This window comes from Megalops cyprinoides, chromosome 25 (assembly GCF_013368585.1).
Source record: "Megalops cyprinoides isolate fMegCyp1 chromosome 25, fMegCyp1.pri, whole genome shotgun sequence".
NCBI classification, from domain to species: domain Eukaryota; kingdom Metazoa; phylum Chordata; class Actinopteri; order Elopiformes; family Megalopidae; genus Megalops; species Megalops cyprinoides.
In genome coordinates this window covers 7,762,960-7,782,732 of record NC_050607.1, presented here as the reverse complement: position 1 = coordinate 7,782,732, position 19,773 = coordinate 7,762,960, and the positions used below count along the sequence as shown (strand labels likewise).

Sequence of the window (19,773 nt, the reverse complement as noted above, 5' to 3'; positions counted from 1 at the left end):
CGGGCCTACAGTGGTTGGCGCATCAAACTCACCGCTTCCTGCTCAGTGTCAAATTGCAAAAACCTGTTTATTGTGGACTATGGACCACCTCAGTAAAAGAATACTGGTCTCACTGCTGTATGAGACGGTTTTGGTTTCTAGGATGCAAGAGAGCAGGAATGAACCTGCAAGTCCATCTCCAGAGCATATCAATCTGTGAAAGCGGGGTCAGTCACAATGTCTTGCCCATTGAAGAGACAATGATCCCTTTTCCCCATTAGAGCTGGAACCAGGCTGGCTCATTATACCCCTTTTCCACAGTAGAGTTGGAACCAGGCTGGCTCATTACGTCCCCTTTCCACAGTATCCAAGATCAAAACACCTGTCTGCACTTTGCCTGCAGTCAAAAGCACACAGCTTTTCCTGGAAAAAAAAAACTAGACTCCATATTAATTCTGTGTAGTTTTCGTTGTTGCTGTGATTAGCAAGGCAGTGCGTTTCTCCCTCTAGAAGCCAGACATGGGTCAGCACCACAATGACAACAATGGAAAACCAGGGGGTTACTTTCAGACTTTCGCAGAATCCAGGCTGCCAGCATGGCTGTGGTGTTAAACACTGAGAGTGCGTCACTGCCACTGGGCCACTGGGCACAGTGCAGGCGTAGCGCCCCGCTGTGGGCACGCAGGGGAGGGGGCACGTGCGCTGGGACGAGGGCGATGTGCTTCTCTCATCTCGCTGGGACGGGGCCTGGTAACGAGCCGTCAGCATCGCTGGGCCGCTGTCCCCGGGACTCTGCACCACCGTCTGACTTCTGGGGCCGCAGTCCAGGACAGGCCTCCACAAAGCGGCCCGCAAACCAACTCACGGGCCTGCCCCAAAACCCACGCTGTGTGACTCGGACATGGAAAAGCAATGCGAGAACTGTGGATCTCGCAGATGAGACACATACAGCACCAGTCAAAAGTTTGGAAATAACTTTTATTCTTTATTTTTACTATTATTCTAAAATGTGGAAAAGTTAAGACAACAAAACTATGAAATAACACAAATGGAATTATGCAGTGACCAAAAGTATTTAACAAATCAAAACTCTTACATTTTACATTCTTCAAAACAGCCAAAAATATTTTTGAAAGTAAAAAAAAATTGGAAAGAAATTCATACATAGACAAATATAAATAGTGAAGATGATGCCTAAGAAACAGACTTCAAGCACTCGTGTGGGCATATGTCTTTAGATCAAACTGTGTGTGAATGCATGTTTCCCATTATCTTAATCAGGTGTGTCCAAACATTTGACTGGTACTGCATATTGTATTTTATTGCATTTTACTAAGAGCCAGTGTGGCCTCTCTAGCTAGAGTTCCCCCAGAAAAGGTCGCCGTTGCCCTGGCATTCTGAAGTGAACACCACGGGGTGCATTTCACCTGCTCCTGAGCGCACGGTCCACAGAGCGGCTCTGTTCGGATGTTGCGCGTGTGCTGCATCACCTCCTTAGGCAAATGAAACAAGGAGCCGCTCCTTTTTCACTGCTTTATTGCTGCTGAGCGGCGCCTGCTCTAAACCCAGAGAAAACCAGCCTGAGAACACAGCTTCCCCCTGAAAGCTCCCTGTGCACTTCCATGTGCAGAGGACTGGCAGGCAGGACAGCGATCGCTGTTCCGTCACTTTTCAGTTAGTTACCGCCTCTCAAGGCTTGTGCTGGAAAGCAGCCCGATCAAGCAATCAGAGCACTGGCCGGTCGTGGGGTCGGATCCTGGGCTGGACAGCGCTGTTGCACCCTAACGCACAGTTCACTTTCCCCAGAAGATTGCAGGGACTACTGAAGCAATGAGTGAAGCATTTAACCTGTTTCTCGCCCTGGATGAAGGGGCTTCTGTGCACCGGGTGGGGTGGGGGGTGGGGGGGGGTGAAGTTCACGGACTTGATGCACACACCTATATCAATACGCTTGTAACTAATTCTCATCTATAATCTGGATCCAATTCAAACACAACAGCCCGTATGCTCTGCTCGCAAACAAACAGAAAAGGACTCTTTGCCAGGACTTGCCTTATGAAACCACCATAAACATCTTCACCCCCCGGCTTCAAAACGAACATTTCCCAGAATAAAACTGCTACGCGATTCAAAACTGAGATAGGCCCTGCCTTACAGTAAAGCCTAGGGAAATGTTTCACTGTAGGGTGCTGCAGACAGTCAAAGCGGCACCGCGCTGGGACCTTCCACAGGGCAGACGGCGGCTTAAAAAATAAACACACTAAATAACTACGCTAACTTACCAGAAGTGAGCCCTGTTCTTATGAAATAATAATTTGCTGCCTCCAAGAGGACCATGAGGATGTGTGGTTCAGCAGAGACAGAAAACGATGCCACGCATAGCTCATTAATGACTAAATTGCTGTGATCAAGTGTCATGTAACACAAGGCAAATGCCCAGCATCATAAGCAACAAACATCATGTCAGTCAACAAAGACCAGGCAAAGGGTACCGCAGCAGCGCTGGGGTTCTGAAGCTAACCCCATGCAGGTGGCTCTCGGCTCGCTACACGCTTACCAGACTGATGTTTGTTCAGAATGAGATCTGCAGGAGGCATCGTGCTCGACTGGAAGCACAAGGAACTGCTGAGGAGCCATTCAAACCGGCTCGAAGCCTGACCTCAAATAGAACAGAAAGCTCTCAAGGAGAATAAATTCTCTGTTCATATAGTGAGAGGAGAGCACCTCTTTCCCCGCATGCTTTTCCTAGAATCCAGCAGGGAAAACATGCCTGCATGCTCAGGAGAGTGCAAACTACAACAGACATGGACCCAAGAGGTTAAGGGCTGGATTTTGTTCATTTGTTGTGCTGGTTCATGACAGTGCAAGTCATTTAAAACTTTCCACATACCCTGATGTCATGTAACATTTTGAATATTACATTATTGTATCCATATAACCAAGTGTTATGAATCTGCTGAGTATGAATGAAAATGGATACAACCTTTTCCATCAACGGGATCTTCAACAAGCCAATCCACATAGAAACGCTATTCGATGTGTACATGGGCCGAGAAACTGTACCAGAGAACTAACTGCTGTTTCACTTGAACTGTAGGTGCTGACATGATTACAGTACAGTAACTATTATGATACGGATAAAACACCAGAAGTGTTAGTACAGATCTGTGTCTCATGGGTACACATGAAAATCTTCCTAGGGAATTTTGACTTCAGTAATTTTTTGGGGTATTCATCTTTTGAAACCCCAAAAATATCTGTTATGGTCTATAACGGCGTAAAATGGATCTGTAAAATTAAATCCAGAATTGGTATCATCTTCCACTGTGCTTCAGCTGACACTGTCTCTGTATATGCAGCTATCAGCATGTCCCTGATGTGTGACATCACCCTCAACTGTAAGAGACAGGACCCCCGCTCCACCAACAACTGACCTCAGATCAGATCCAGGATCAGCACAGAATGTCTGAGGGAATAACTGTGCGCAGTCAGTCCTTACCTTGAAGTCAAAGCTGCACATGCTAACGGTGTCATCATCCTTCTCTCTGCGCTTCCTCTTCTGTGGAGGAGAGTGTGAGATGTTACAAAGCAGCACTCCCACTGACACGCGTACACACACACACACACACACACACACACACACACAGCGCTGACAGACCTGGCCCTCTGTCACCTGGAAAATGCATCATAAAGCTGACATCATGTCGCTTGGGGTGACAGGTGTGAGGTGTGTGGCCTGACTTGTGACAATGCAGTGAAAATCAGGTCAGTGATGCAGTCGCAGGACTGGTAGCTCACTGGCTGTCCTGCAATCCAACACTGTAAAACACTGTAAAGCAACCAGCCGAGTCAAAAAATAGATGGCAGATGCAGAGGCCAGACTCGATCATCAAAACCCCTCCATTTTAGCTTTTTGCCTTGTCAGCCTGAGTCCTCACCACAGATGCAGCAGACCGCCATTCCGCTTTCTGTTAGAGGTTCCATCCGTATTTGAGCAAAGCTCTGACAGACCATCCATCTTGTACAGCCTTCCAAACGCAACACGGTATTTACCACTTGCACTGAGCACATGTTAATCTGCTAAATGACAATGTAATGTAATGCAAAATAATTAGTCACAATTTGCTACTTGTCCTGTTGGCTCAACAAAAGTTTGATCTGCACACTAATTCCTTCCAACAAAATGTTTCCGTTAGCATATTATTCCCACTGGCTTATTGTGAAAGTGCTTCATAACTGTAAGTAGACTGTACACTTGGTTTGATGAGACCTGACTTTCTGTCAGCATTCAGCACAGATTACATATGACAAGAGGAGTGACACTGTTGTGTGTGAGACTGGAAGACTAAATAATGATAGTGGAGGCAGCGTGGAAAACCCCGCTGACCGGAACTGAAAGTGAATTTACTTTAAACCCACTGAAAAGGGTTCCCATTTCTGGACCTTTCCCAGCATTTCATTGATTTGAATCACTTCCTGATGCATCACGCTGTGCTTTCAGAGCCAGCCAGGAGACGTCCGCGTCCCGTTTCCCGGAACGGAGCGCATTCCGTTTATGCATTCTCCTGTTGCGTCACCGCCAGCCGGAAATGCCGCCACTTCACCTCTCTTCACTTCAGCGAGAGCAGAAATTCCGAACCACGTCACCGGTGTGGTGATCTGGCGTGCGAACAGGAGCATAATATTGTGGTGAAAACACAAAGCCGGGGCTTTGGGCGTGTGGTTGTGGCTCCGCCGAGCTGACGGTGAGTCTCGGGCCTCTGGGGGACGTCTGTGGAAGAGCAACGGGCAGACTGCCCTGCGCATTCTGTGCGTCTGGAAAACCTCACAGAGAAGCCGTGGCTTACTCACAGACGCGCTGAGAAAGAGGCCAGCTCCAACGCCGCCCCTCTCCGCACCCACCCGTCCTGACCCCACACCCCAACCTCTCCACAAACCTGTCCATCAAGCTAGCCCGGGACGTAAACGGGAAGAAAACTAACGGAAAAACACAAAAATGGCCACGACCGATAGCGATCACAGACCACACACTGCCCTCACTGCTTCCATACTGACACAAACAGAGCAGCTCAAAGCCACCGAGCCCTTTTCACAGGTACGCAGGTAGGACGCCTTCATCTCCATGAGCCCCGAGAGGCAAAGATCCCTTTAACATTAGCAGTGATTGGCTGCCCCGCCGTCTGGGGTGAAGAGTCTGCTGGACGTCTGCCTGCGGTTCTGGGCTGGCTGCCAGAATACACAAATATCCTCCACGAGCGGCTCAGGCAGCAGACTCATGGCTTGGGTTTGAAACCGGTCATTTCATCTGCAAACAATGACTGGGAGTCTAAAACAGCGGGACAGACTTCCTTTCAGAGTTATGGGCTGGGTATGTCGGCGAGGGTCCCCTTGTCACATTGCTCTCCCTGGTGTCTTGTGATCCGTCAGGTGCCTGCGAGTTGCCTGGACGACATTCAGTGGAACGGTCCTCCAATCGACACCCACTGTAGTGCATTGTGGGGGAAAAAGTCACATGTGTGTGCATGTGTATCAGAGGATTACACTTGCCTCATCTTGTACTCCCATGAGAGTCCACAGGTTGCCAAAGCAGAACAAAACAGCAGAAACAAGGAAAAACCAAAACAAAATAAAAACTATAAAGACACAACATGCTATGGAATACACTACTCAAAACTGGTGTAAACCATGTTGTGTATTTAGACCGTGGAACATACAGGTGATAACCGGCTTCTAACACTGAAGGCCCAACAGAACGGCACGTATGAAGTTAGCTTTCTCAAACACACACGGGCTGGACTGACCCGTAATGAGGTGAATACCCGATACACTTGCATAACATTACAGTTCTCTCAGGTCTAGGTGCTCCCTTAGTCTCCTGCCCGAGTTGGTACTGTACCAGCATCACAAGAGCAATCTGCCCATCTCACCCTAAGATCACGCACCTCCCTTAGATTCAAAAGTGGAAGGAAAGATAAGTGAAAGAAAGGATACCACCCCCTCCTAGATAGAACCGTGTGCTTATCAGGTCTGACTGGAAGCCCAATGAGCCCCACATGTTTGGAGGAAGCACACATTTGAGAGTTGGAATCGGATTGGACCGGCCCGGTGCTTTAATCGGCGGTCCGGATTGCTTGGGTTCGGCTTGTAAACTCTCAGCACTCTTGGCTTTTGTTCCACTGGAATCTCACAGCTATTCCCATCTGAAAGTTCCATCCCAACCTTTCCATCAGCCTTCAGAGAAAATTAGGACCAAGCCATTTAAGGGGAATAAATATTAGTACAATTTCAGTACATCCTTACTGACCTGTCAGCAGTGATGTCATAAGGACACTGTAAAAACAATCCATCAAAGAACATGAAAAGAGTTGGAGACGGCAAAGGAAAATCGCCTGGGCGAATTTCCCCAGCATGTTCCCAATGAGCCCCAATTAGATTTCCCGCACAAAGCACGTATTTCGGAGCAGCTTGTGTCTGGACAGTAACTGTGACGTTACAGTCGCGGGGTTTCAGATTTTATCAACTCCGAATCTTACACGTGGAGTCCGACTGACGTTGGATGATTTTTCCATTGGTTATTCTTAAACAAAGGGTTTGATCCTCTCTGGTTTTTCCTTGCTGAGATTGAAGGATTTAAACACTAGCCTTGTCACCTCTCAGGGTGCAGTGACGTGAATGTCTGAAGCCACCTAAATTTTCGCTGGGACCATTTCAAAGAACAAACCCCTGAACCTGTTCTAGGATTAGTCATTTCTTTTAAATAGCATAAACATGGTTATTTCTTATTTTCCAGCCTATTTTGCCTCACTAACTTAATATACGCACTCAGTGTTTTTTATACTTTTTGTTCCACTAGTTGAAAATGTAAGTCATTCACTGTCAATTCCCCACAATCTGATGCTGTCCCACTCTCTGCTGCTTACTGAAGGCTGAGCTCAAAAAGTGCTGTACGTGCAGTGAACGCAGAACGCAGGACCGGGGCAGCATCTGGCCCCTGAACACACTCACTGTGTGTACCTGAAGCAGGTGTGAGCCAGGTGTTGATTCCTCTCCTTCTGCTATCCGTGTAAAACAGACACACACCCTGTGGGTGTTATTAAATATCAAAAGCACAAGCACAAACCTGTGTTACCAAATAAGGTCAGAATGAATAACCCAATCCCTGTGAGTTTCATTAACTTTCAGAATCACTGACATTGCGAGTGTTGTTAAATTTCAGAATTACTGACCCCATGAGTTATTAAATATCAGAATCAGTGACTCAAAACCTGTGAGTTATTAACTGTCACAGTCATTGACCTCATGCCTTAGTCATTAGATGTCATGTCATCGCTGCCGTACTCACCAGAGTGAAGTCCCACTGAGATCCAGGGGTGAGGAAAGAGAAGGAGCTTCCTCTGCGCAGTGGAGGCCTAACACAGAAAGAGACAGAGACACTTTCACCTGACCGTCCACCAGGCTCCACTGCTGGTCTCACTATGTGCCTGTAACTCCCCTCTCCTCTGCAGCGACTCTCAGGAGAGGGGATAATACCACTCTGCAGCCTCCTCACTGAACCACGACTCACCGCTCAGAGGAGGCAGCACCCAGACAGTGCAGGGGCCGGCGCAGGGGCTGGCGCAGGGGCCAGTGCCGGTCCAGCATACCCCCCTTGTCCTGCACCGCCTGCTTCACCCCGTCTTCCAAAACAGGGCGGGAGCCCTCAACAGCTCAGCGATCTCAGGGTCTCTCTCCTCCAGTGCCTCCCCCTGTCCATCTCTCTCATTTCTCTCCTTCCATGTCGCACTGTATCTGTCCTGCTGTTCCTCAAACTGAACTTACCAGCTGAACCTCTCTGTCTGGCTCTAACTGCTCAGACTCTCTTGCGTGTCCTCTTTACGCAACGTTGCAGCACTCCGATTTACCCGTCTGACACGTGCTCCTCGAACGCTTCAATTTGTATACTCTCGTGCTCGTAGAGGAGCATGGGCGCATGGCGGGTGCAACAGACGTCAATGAAGCTCCACACTGTGTCAGCGGAGAGACGAGGAGATCCTGGCCAATGTAACACAACTTACCATGATGGAAGGGAGCCAATTATGTTTCACCACTGAGGACTCCCAGTCACTGTCAGCAAATGAAAGTCCAGACTCTAACTTACCATGTCATGGGCCGCAGGACTCAGAGCTTAGCAGTCTCCCCCTTGAACACTAAATGAGTTAACTACCCCAAGAAACATGCATTAATCCAACTGATTGTATTCAGACCTGCGACATCACTTCAGTTACAATCAATTAATCTCAACATGTCCTTGTATTCCAGTTAGGCCTATATATCTTTTCAGCTTCAGAAGTTGTAACCGATGTAAGTCGCTCTGGATAAGAGCATCTGCTATATACCAATAATGTAAAAAAATAAAATAAAAAGTGTAACAAGACCTACACCCTGATTATAGTTGGTGGAATTCCAATTTTACTTTTCCTAAAATTTAACATGCCACTGCTTTTCCTTGCATTTATTTATATAATGCCTGCCAACTTCATAAGGTCATGTTTGAATCAGGCGGTTTGGCTCAAGTTTTGTGATCATAGTTTAATCAGCACACAAACTGATATGCAGGTGCCAGAATTCATAAAATAAATAAAACAGGAGCGCTATCACACTGGCTTATCCAAGATTCCTCTTTCTAAACAGGAAAGAGGGTGGAATTGAGTTCGATCTGTTGACCCCTCTTTATTTTCAAGTTGTTGATGTAAAGCATGACTTTTGTGTCCACCCCCCCACCCCCTGGTTTATGGTTAAACTTATCTTCAATAAAGCAGGCGTGAGGCCAGAAGCTTCTTGCAGTCATATCTCCACCGCTGTGGATCACTTTAACTAGCAGGGACAGAGATTAGTCTGGGCTTTCAAAAGTGAGTAAACACTCACTGTGGGCCTGAAGTTTGCATCGTGTGAATATTTCAATTGCAATTCCTCACTGTGACCATCTCAGATACTTATTCTCCAGAGAGATAAAAGAGCTCTTGGTCTAGGCTGGCCAACGGCTTTCTGTGACTGGACCAGAGCTTTCTGTGACTGGACCTATCCAATGACAACTTTGAGAGATGCAAACACATATTACTGCTACACAGTCGGGAGGCAGTGCAGTGCAGTGATAAGGGCTCGAAACCGAAAGGTTGCCAGTTTGATTCCCCAGCTGGGGCACTGCTGCTGTATCCTTGGGGAAGGCGCTCAACCCAGAATTGCCTCAGTAAATATCCAGCTGTATAAATGGATAACATGTAAAAACTATAAATTATGGACGTTCCTCTGGGTAAGAGGGTCTGCTAAATGTAACGTAACATAATGTAAGGCTACACCATCGGGAAAAAGAAAGCAAAGAGCCAACATCGGCTTCTGCTGGAGCAATTCAGCAAAAGACATCTGCAAATGGAAATAGCTTGAATTACCACATTAACCAAGGCAGAAATTCAGGAATACCAGACATACTTTGAGTGCAGGGAACACATCTATCATTATATTATTATCAGGTCTTTTTATTGAGTGGCCTTGTGGCTTTGAGTGGCCTTTGAGTCTGAAGTGCCTGTTTGGCTGACGTGTCTTTCATTGTGATGAAGACTGCAAGCTCAAAACCTGCCAATAACTGTTCCTGCAATCCTTTAAGGGGCCGTGCTTCATCAATGAGTGTTAGAGGGAAGCCTTACCCTTGGCAAACCGAGTTCCACTCCAGTCTGTTTGCTATCATCAGCTATAGGCAATAAACAGTTTACAGGTGATCTCATCGGAAGCTTGGCTCATAACCGCACAACCCACTTTGACAAACAAAGGCCAAGCCCTGGAGAAATGCTTATCCACTTACTCACGGCTCACAACACCGCAGGAAGCGGCTGTTAATGGCGGACTACGCCAGCCAATGAGGAGTGTCCTCTGTCATATAAGGAGGCCACACACATCACAATACCTGGGAAATTTGACACACAAAGAGCTGTGGTGCAGAACCGCTCCGAGATACAGAAAACAACATTCTTATCTCATACTGTATGACTCAGATCTCATTCCAAAGTTTTTTTATTTTAACTCAAGTGCTGTTTTTCCCCTCCCTCCACCCACACACTCCCTCATAATCAACACCCTGCACTGTCGGTTATGATCTGATGTGTGCCTCTCCGTAAGGTGTATGTTTCACATTCCCACTGTTTATATGCCAGGCAGGTATCAGGTCTACAGTGCGTTTCCCTGTACACACACAGTGAGTCACTCAAACACGTAGAGGTCCACAGACAGGGTACACAGCACATCAGCTCGGCACCAGATGGGATGTGAGCCCGTCACTCATAAGTCCAGAGTCTGGTTCCCATGGTCCACAGGCCTCTGTGGGCAGGGTTCTGGCACAGCCTACACAGGGCACGGGCCGAGATCAAATGACAACACAAGCCACTGTAAACTTTCTCAGCGGCGGTTCCAGAATAACTTTCAATAACTCTTTCAGAGAAATCCATCAGGAGTATTTTGGGCTGTTTGTTTGTGGGAACATAAATGGTGAGTGTCCAAAAAAGAAAACAAAAAAAAAAAAAAACTTGTATCTGACTAATCTGACTCATGGCTCACTGGCAGGCTGATACAAGAGACAAGAGCCAGAAAACAAACAAACTAAAAAGCAAGCAAACTTAAACTTACTGTATGTAGGTTCTCCACTGGCTCAGTCAGCACGGTCACTGTCTTGAGGTCAGGCTATGCCCTATGACCTGGGTTCAAAACCTGCTGTTTCATCAGCCAACAATGCCCAGGAGACCCTGGAAACGGAACAACCTGGCTTTGTCCCACCAGGGGTAGGGGTGGGAGTGGGTGCGTCAGCAGGGTTTGCCCATCTCACAGCTGTCAGGCACCCAATGAGTCACCAGGCGCCTTCAAGGTGCTCAGATGATGTGAATGGAGTAGCGCCTACCCTCCAGTCAGCACCCACTCCACTGTGATGCACAGAGGAACTGTCATTTGAAAAAGAGCTGTTGCCTGTGTGTGAATGTATTGGAGTATTGCATTCACCTTGCTTCATTGCCCCGCACTAATGTGCGACTGGTCTAAAAAGTATTGCAGTGAGGAGAAAAAGCATAAACACAGTGTGATAGAAATTTGAATTTACCTGCAGGTCTAGCTTTTTAAAAGCATTAGTTTTCACGTCCAGAAAACCAGAGTTAGAAAGACCACCCAACACAGAGTGCTGCAGCTGGTGTCATCGCCTGAAGCGCAGAGAGGATGTGTGTTCCCCTTGTTTTCAAAGTTAAATACTGCAAGGCAATGATTACTGCGGCCGCATCAGTGCTGACATAAAGCACAGTGCTACTGCTCACATCACATTCAAACGGAGAACAAGGCCCCTACAAAGAATATCCCTCGTTCACCATTCAGAATGGCCTGCGCAGATAAGAGCTCTGCAAAGTCTTGGCCTTGTCAATTCATGCACTCAGCGTTCAATAGTGTGTCCTCGGTCTAATATTTGAAGCGATCCTCTAACCCCACCTAGTGGTAGATCGGCGACAGTGTTCTTTGGCCACACTAAATATATTAGGCTACTTTGAACAGACGGGAAGGTAGCTAACAAATGATCATTAATAAGATGCTGTAAATTTGATCCTCCTTACAAGGGCTGTACACCCCTTACTGTAATCTTACTGTTAAGCGACAGTATAACTGGATAAATCTCGCCACCAACATTTTGTGATGCGCCAATGAAATATTTTTTGATAGTTACACTAACGTTACAGTTATAAGCGAGGGGCAAGAGCATAACTATCTCGTAAAAAACGTGGAAATATCTTATAAAACTGCACAGTTCATTATACCTACAGCCTCTGACACTATTAGCCATGTTAGATTCAACAGTGTGCAAAAAAAGACGCACCGTCTGCTCAAGTCACATTTGATATCAATAGAATGAGAAAAAAATACAAGATTTTAAGTAGTTAGATCAATATCAAAGGCACAGTTTACATCTACTACATATACTCTTCACGGGTTTTACGCTGATTTAGCGAGCGTCACATCTCCCTGGCCAAGGGACTTCTGCAATGCACACGACGAGCCAGTTTTTAAAGATGCTTCACTTCGGTCCAAAACGCATCCTTCCTGGTGCACTTATTACTGGCTTAGTTACTGATTGCAGCCGCTGTCTGCCAAGCTAAACGTAGTCCTCGATACTAAAACACGCTGCTGTAAAGCTTGCTAACAAGCAAGCAGTTGCTTCAGCTATGAATGCGTCAGATTTTGGATTACACTGATCACCCTTTAAATGCACACACGGCTAGCCTGCTAACTCGTTTCCGAAAGCTATGAAGGTCCTTGCTCATTACATCACACTTGTGTGCCGTTATGTTACCAGCTCACTAACATGACGAAGGAAAGCCATCCGGCTAGCCAAACTGTAGCAATCGTAAATGTTATTTTGCGTTACTTAAACTCAATCAGATATTTAACCTCATGGAAATGAAGGACTTCGTTAAGCATCCAGTCATAGCACTAATTGGGCCACGTGACCACACCTCAAGTTACGCTTCACATTATGGTCTACGTGCAGCCGTGAATGGAAATCTGACGTTCATCTGAATGTACATTTTAATTTAAATTTATGACATTTTACAACGGTTTTTAGCTTTCTGGGCCTTCCTCACCGCTTGGTGTTGTTGTTGCTCTCCGGGGAGCAGACGGTGGACTTTCTCTTCTTGGAGCCCGTTCGTCTTTTTTGCTCGTCATTCACCGGCTCTGCTACCGGGGCCTGGGGCTTTTCCTCCGTTTCTTCCATTGGGAATGTAGGACCACGTTTAAATTCAGCAAATCTAAACTCTATATGGAAACTAGCTAGCTAGCTATAAGGCGGTGGTTACAGAAATTAATTTTACTACAGGGAAAGGGGGCCGAATTCAAACCGCTGGCGACGGAAGTTTGAATATGGCGGAAACACGCCAAGTGACCAATTAGGAAAGACCGGAGGCGCTGGTTGCTAGGATACTGTGCTATGGGGGAGGGACTAATGCGCATCACAGGAAAAGCGAGAGACAATGACTATGGCTTTTGTCGGTGCTGATTAATGCTACATAGAGCCAAAAGAAACAAATTGTCATTAAATACAGAGGTCAAAAAGGAGGAACAGGTGGTTAGTTCATTTTTATGTCACTATTTTCTTGTTTATCTTAATTTCTTCATTAAGTGAAACAAATTAATGTTTGTCCATTTAGTCTAGTTAACTAGCTGTATTATATTGCACAGGTGATAGCAATAGCTATAATTGAAAATACTATCTCCAATAATAAATCAATCACGTAGCCTAGCTAAATAAATTCATCGATTTTCTGTTCTCACAACGTTGCAGTTACAGCCATGAAAGCCGTGCAATATCGCCATAAAAAAGATGACAAAAGCACAGTTTTACAAGAATAACAAGACACAATAATTACACAGGGCACCACAATCTCTTTTCCCATTGTGCTTACATTTATTCACATATTAATAAAACCGAGCATGTAGGGTAAATGTAAACTCTGGGGGTGGTTGAAGGGAAGTGGGGACTCTGGGATTGAGGGGAGCAGTTCTTGGCTGCCTCTCACAGAGAAGTCCACCTGTGTGTGCTAACCAGAGCCACAGTCCCCGGCAGGGTGGAGAGGTCGAGGGACTCCCAGGATCCACTGCCCAGACCTTTCATCCCCACGGGCTGTCCATAGGGATCACAGAGAGGATGAAGAGGGGCCATTTAAATCTTAAAACCTGAATACTGAAAATCCACAGCAGTAAACACAAACTCAGCTGAAGCGTTGGAGGTGTCCGGGTTCTATGGTACAATGCACTGTGAGAAGCAGCCAGATGAGCTACACTATGGAAAAGAATGCAGTCCTTTGCAGAACCATTGACCTGCTCGGTCTTTGTTAAGCAGAAAGATAATGGGCACCAGAGTTCTAGAATATTTCTTTGTATTCACCCTAAATGCTCTAATGGTACCATGAACGCTTACCAGAAGACTGCTGATCTGCTTTAGTCTTTAAAACCACTCAGAATGTATATTTTTCCCTGGCACCTGATACACAATGCGGTCTTTGCTGGCCAATGTCCCGGAGGTTTTGGTGGGAGATTTGTTGAAGGCAGCTGTGCACGAAGTCCTACTTCTGAGAGAGATCATAGCAAAAAATACTGAAATTTAAGGTACCTAAACGGTAAAGTTGACTTACTTTGAATTGTCTGCAGTTACAGCGAAAATGTTTTTGGTCCGTTTGCCACCAGTTCACCTCCCGCTTTTCCTGCAGTTACCACTACTCTGACCTCCACTCCCATGTTTGCTAGTTTTACAGCTAATTCGGCATGACTCCTAAAGCTACAGGATTTCACAGAGGGCAGGGCTCACTGCCAGCTTGACGAGTGTGTCGCGTGTGAAATATTTCCTGGGGCTGTCTCCGCTCAGGAGGCAGCTGTAGTCTGGGAGGGGGTTGCGTGCCAGGAGCCGGGCTGTTTGGCGCAGGTTGGCCTGCGCGGTCTGGTACATGAGCGCCAGGCAGCTTTTACGACGGTCAGCCCTCTTCTGGACCTCCTGCAGCCGTTTGCGTGTTAGGGTCTCGTTGCACAGCTGAGAGGGCAGCCAAGCCACGTGACGGAGGAAGAGAGAGAGGGAGAGAGGACACGAGAAAGGAGAGGGAGAGAGAGAGATAAAGAGGGAGGGAATGAATGAGAGAAAGAGTTTACAGTCTTTTTCCTTCTTATCGTTGGGAACAGATTGATTTCCCACATTGACTGAAATACCAAGTAGGAATTGCTTGTATTTGATTGACAGGCAATTACAGGTTATTTGAGATAAGAGCAGGTAGTCTTCTCTGAAGCCACGCCCTACCCGTACGACTGAAGGAGGTGGGTTTGAGGAATCCATTGCCATCAGCTTTGATTCAGACTCGTCTCTCAAGAGCTTCCACACCTCTTCGGACCTCAAACCTGCAGTTTGTACCCAGACAGATAAATAATCCAGATAAATATATCCATACACATGTAAAATCCAACCACTCCGTGGAAGCACAACATCAGGCCATTGAGTGAATTCCATGTTATTAGATGTGAATGTGTTATAAAGCTGTGAGGAAAAATATTAAGACAGAATTCCTTAAAATCCTATTCAGATCGTTAGGGTTTTTTGTACAATGCAGTCAGTGGATATGCCCATACTATTACTCCCATGTCCACAGAAGCCCACATTTACATTGCATTCACTTAGCAGATGCTCTTATCCAGAGCAACTTCCATAACAAAAGAACAGAAGTGTATCCATTCAAGTTGCATGAGCAACAGTGTCAAACCAGGCAAACGGCATTCAAAGACCAGTGAGTGTGAACATAACACAATTCAAACCCTGCCACTAGTTCACTAGTGCAACCTGACTAGACAAGAGAAGCCAAGTATACTACCATACAGCAGTCACTGGATCACATATGTAATGGCTGTCAGTACATACATCCACATGTCATTCAATCACAAGGAAACCTTACTTACTTACTGGACAGGGTTGACACCCACCTTTGGCCTTCTTGTAGATTTCTTGAGCTTTTGGGACTATCATATCCTCTTTGCTGAGTGGATGGAGGAAAGCTTCTGCATTTTTATGGCCAAAAATCCTGGAATGGAATTTTAGAAGATATTTCATGTTGGGCCCACATTGTCTGGCTTCTCTGTCAGATCTGAAAAGTCAGTGTCTGCAGTGCAGAGACGTTATTTGGTAGGGAAACAATACACACACTTTCTTTCCTCGTTCAGCCAAGGAGTTCCTTATTTAAGTCAAGGAGCTCCAGTACTGTGAAGTTCCTGTAATGAGACTTCTAGGCTCATCACTGGCAGGGAAATTACATGCTTTGTCACTTCTGATACAGGCTCATTTGAATTAGTACTTTGGACTGTCACAAAATATTTACTCCACACTAATTTTTTGTGAAAAGGAATGTTGTAGGTTAAAATCCCATGTGGGGCACTGCTGTCACATCCTGCAGGAAGGTGCTTAACGACCACGGCTGCCTAAACGGCTTCAGCCATTATCCAACTGGATGATGTGTAAAAATGCAAGCTGCCTAAGTCACCCTGGAGACAGAGCATGCAGAGAAAACAAGCATGAAAAATACATGCTGGATGTTACGGTATCAACCACCCCTGCATCAGAGCTGGGCAGCTGTAACAGCCTACCATTTCTGCTACCAAACTCCTTACCCGAGACGATTAACATTAGCGGCTAAAGACTATAAAATGCAATCATCGGAAAGCCCAAAGCACGTGTCTCCCCCCCTGCGGCGATCCTTATCTACGCACGACCCTCCTGCAAGGCCGCTGGAGGAGTTTAAAGGACGGGGCGACAGATTTACGAGGCCGGAGCACGCGCACAGGACGCATTAACGCCCAAATTTGCATCTGTCTCATGTTAACGCAAGGCCACCGGGACGCATAAAGGCAGAGAGAGACTCTTCCGTCCCGGAGGACCAGTGAGGATGGCCGTTAAGATGACAGGTCCCTGTGATTTATCCCTGTGGAAAAAGAGTGACTTTGGTATGGCCTGCGTAACGGCTGGCCTTGATATTCTCCTTCATATGCATTAATATCGCATCCGATTTGCCTAACTGTACACACGTGGAATGGTATCTGACTCTAAGGGAACTCGGTGACTACGGATACACGTTGTATTGATTCTGAGAGCCTCTTCAGCTACATTCCTGTCCATTATGACCACACTGCCCTTCCCCGCCCTGCTCAGGTAGATTTAGGGAGCCTGTCAGGGCAGTCCCAAAGGGAAAAGCCCCATTTTGACCAGGTACGCTAAAATACTGTCATAACACACTACTGTCATAACACACATGACCGTATCGACAATGTTAAATGTTGCAGTAGGAGAGAGATGCGTAAATTGTCGACTGCGACGCCTGCAGTTTTGCAGGAGCGCTGAGGGGAGACAAATGCAATCCTGCGCTGCACTTGTATGCAAACCAACTGTGGTTTTTCACACTACAAGTCCCATAGTGCACTACAGTGAAGTGGGCACCAATTGGAGGATAGGCACTATTCCACTGATGTCATCTTCGCAACTTGCAGGTGCCTGATGGCTCTAAAGAGTCTGAGAGGAGTGAGACAGGCTACCCACCTCTATCCCCAGTGGAAAAAGTTAGGTCTGCTGATGTGAGCTCCTGGTCATTGTTGGTTAAATGACACAGCTGGTTTTGAATCCGGGCTGTTAGGCTCAGCCTGCACCCAAGATGAACACCTTTCTGACTGGACCTCTTAGGACCCTCCACCACAATATGCTATCATATGCTAACCCTGTTGACCACTTTTAATTTCAGCACTCTTAGTGAATTAACAATGAAATCTTAAAATCTCAATACCAATTCAAGCCCCAAATGAGTGAATGTAAAGCCATAAAATCAGGGTCAAGTGAATAAAGTCCCAGAGAAACCTGGGTACCCTTCTGTCGCACCACATGACCATCCCCACGCTTCACCATCCACGGCCCCACCCAGGTCTGCATGATGCACCTGTTCAGCGTTTGGATGTAGAGGGGAACCCCCTCCTTCTCCTCCACATTGGTCCGACTCTCAGTCTCTGGAACGCATTTCATCTCCGTGATGCAGGCAGAGGTGGGACGACACAGGGGGGTTCTTGACCCTCTCCCCTTCCTGCTGCTCCCACCTTGAATCCGTCTACCTGGCAGGGCCACAGACATCAAAGGGAGGGAGTGAAATTAGGCAGTCGCCCTACCTCCACCTTTCTCCGTAAACTCCCCCACCTGCGGACAGGTGTGTCTGTACCTCTCACACTTCACCAAGGTCCTACAGTCTTTTTCATAGCAAGAGATCTGCTTTAATGGGAGAATTTTATTTGCAGTTATTTCATCCATTATTTCATGTCTTTGTATTTCGCAAAAAGCATGTTGTATTTTGCCTCATATGAGGATCTGTGACGCTGTAACTCCAGTCTTACCAGTATCCTGTGACTCCATGCACTTCCCTGTTTCACACAGCCTGCAGTCCTTCTCAGCACAGTCCCAGTAGAGATGGAATGCAAGATGAGCAAGAAAACACTGTCTTTCTACCAGAAGCCAGCCAGTCCTTCTGCTTTCACTTATATTCACCTGTTCAAACCATTAAAACCACGTTTACTCCCCCAAGCCCCTCCGAGTGACAAATGTCAGCTGCTTATTTCCCACAATGCTTCAGCAGAGTCGTGTCCAGGCACTCTCTATGTTATTGAAGCAACGGTGTGACATGGCAACACACAGGGAGAGAAAGCACCGCCCTGGACAAGCCATAAAGACAAAGAGGCCAAAGTGAGGGTTACCTGTCAAGCTGTGTCAGTGTGTCAGTGCACTCTGACACCTTCAGCCAGTCCTGAGAGCCACACCCTCTCCTGCCTGGAGCTGGCCTTGTTAAACAGGGTCATGTGACTGGGCAGAGGCAGAGGGACGTGAGAAATGTAAAGGTGGAGGGCGTGTGTCCATGTCTCTGTTTAAATGTGTGTTTCTCCGCATGATCGTCTATGTTTAAGTGCATAACTGCTTTCCTGTTCATGTCTGTGTACACGTGTGTGAGAGAGGGTCAGTCTGTATGTGTATGCGTGCGTATGCATCCATGTCTACGTCCGTATGTGTCTGTGTTTCTTTTCCTGTCTTTTTCAGTGTGTACGTTTCTGTGCACGATTGTCTATGCTGAACATGTGTAACCGTTTTCCTGTTCATGTTTGTGTGTGTGTGTGTGAGAGAGAGAGGGTAGGTCTTTATGTGTGCATGTGTGTGTTCACGTTTGTTTATGCGTGCCTGTATTTCTTTGCATGTCTTTCTGTGCGTGTCTGTGCATGTATATATCAGTTTGTGTGACAGCTTCTCTCTCCAGCTTAAGGACGTCTGAAGAACAACGGTAGATATGAGGTCAGAGACGTGCAAGCCTGATTAAGCCTGAGAAATTCAGGCAAGATTACAGGTCTGACCACTGGCCATAAAACGCTCAGTCTTATTTTCATCCACTGTGGAAACATCCCTTCACAAGAGACTTCAAGGACCCTTACATCAGAGTGCATTCATTACAGGAGAATGTGTGATGCAGTAACCGTGCAGTGCGGATCGCTGTACTAACAGTCCTGGGTTTTCTTCCCTGGATGCACTGGTCTGTGTATAGTTCTATATAGTTGTAGGGTGTATAGTTGTTGGTCCACTTGTCCTTGAGATGTATGGCCAGTTTGTTTCATCTGTGGCCTGTGCTGCCAATGGCCTCCCTGTCTATGAGGAGTGTAGAAAACGCCACGAGAGCTGAAAGTAAAAATGTGATTACTGTTCACAACAAATTCCTGAAGGTGCAACTTCAAATGACATTACCATCAAATAGCATGAGCATTACATTATATTTAAAAATGTCAACAAATTTGACATTTTTTCAACAAAGATACTTACCTGCCTGCACATCCCCGATGTTTCAGACATTGCAGAGAAAATCCTGACCCTGTCTCTCCTGTCACACTGACTGACACGGGGCAGACGAACTGATCCCAAGTCATTATAACCGATTTCTGCTGGTGCTAGAAAGCGCAGAGGACTCTACGCGCCAGCAGGAATCAGTCATCCTTTAGTGGGGGGTGAGGGACAGGAGACAGGTGGGGCTGTGACCTTTGAACTCATCCATTCCGTTTCTCATGAGAAATGTTTTCTTCCAAAAAGGAAAAACTTGCATCAGAGAATGTATTTATAGTACCAGTCAAATGTTTGGACACACCTACTCAAGGATTTTTCTTTATTTTTACTGTTTTCCACATTTTAGAATAGTAAAGACA

The 19,773-nt window shown here is 46.5% G+C and overlaps 1 protein-coding gene across 1 annotated transcript; it reads right to left on the bottom strand.

Moving 5' to 3' along the window:
* Positions 1 to 13,493: 13,493 nt before the first annotated feature.
* LOC118772166 lies at positions 13,494 to 17,945 on the bottom strand. Its single transcript, XM_036520457.1, has 4 exons — positions 17,490 to 17,945; positions 15,496 to 15,593; positions 14,822 to 14,919; positions 13,494 to 14,560 (listed from the first exon to the last, which is right to left on the bottom strand). Exons 1-4 carry the CDS (start codon positions 17,675 to 17,677, stop codon positions 14,312 to 14,314), a joined length of 633 nt encoding a protein of 210 aa, XP_036376350.1. The 5' UTR covers positions 17,678 to 17,945; the 3' UTR covers positions 13,494 to 14,311.
* Positions 17,946 to 19,773: the final 1,828 nt, after the last annotated feature.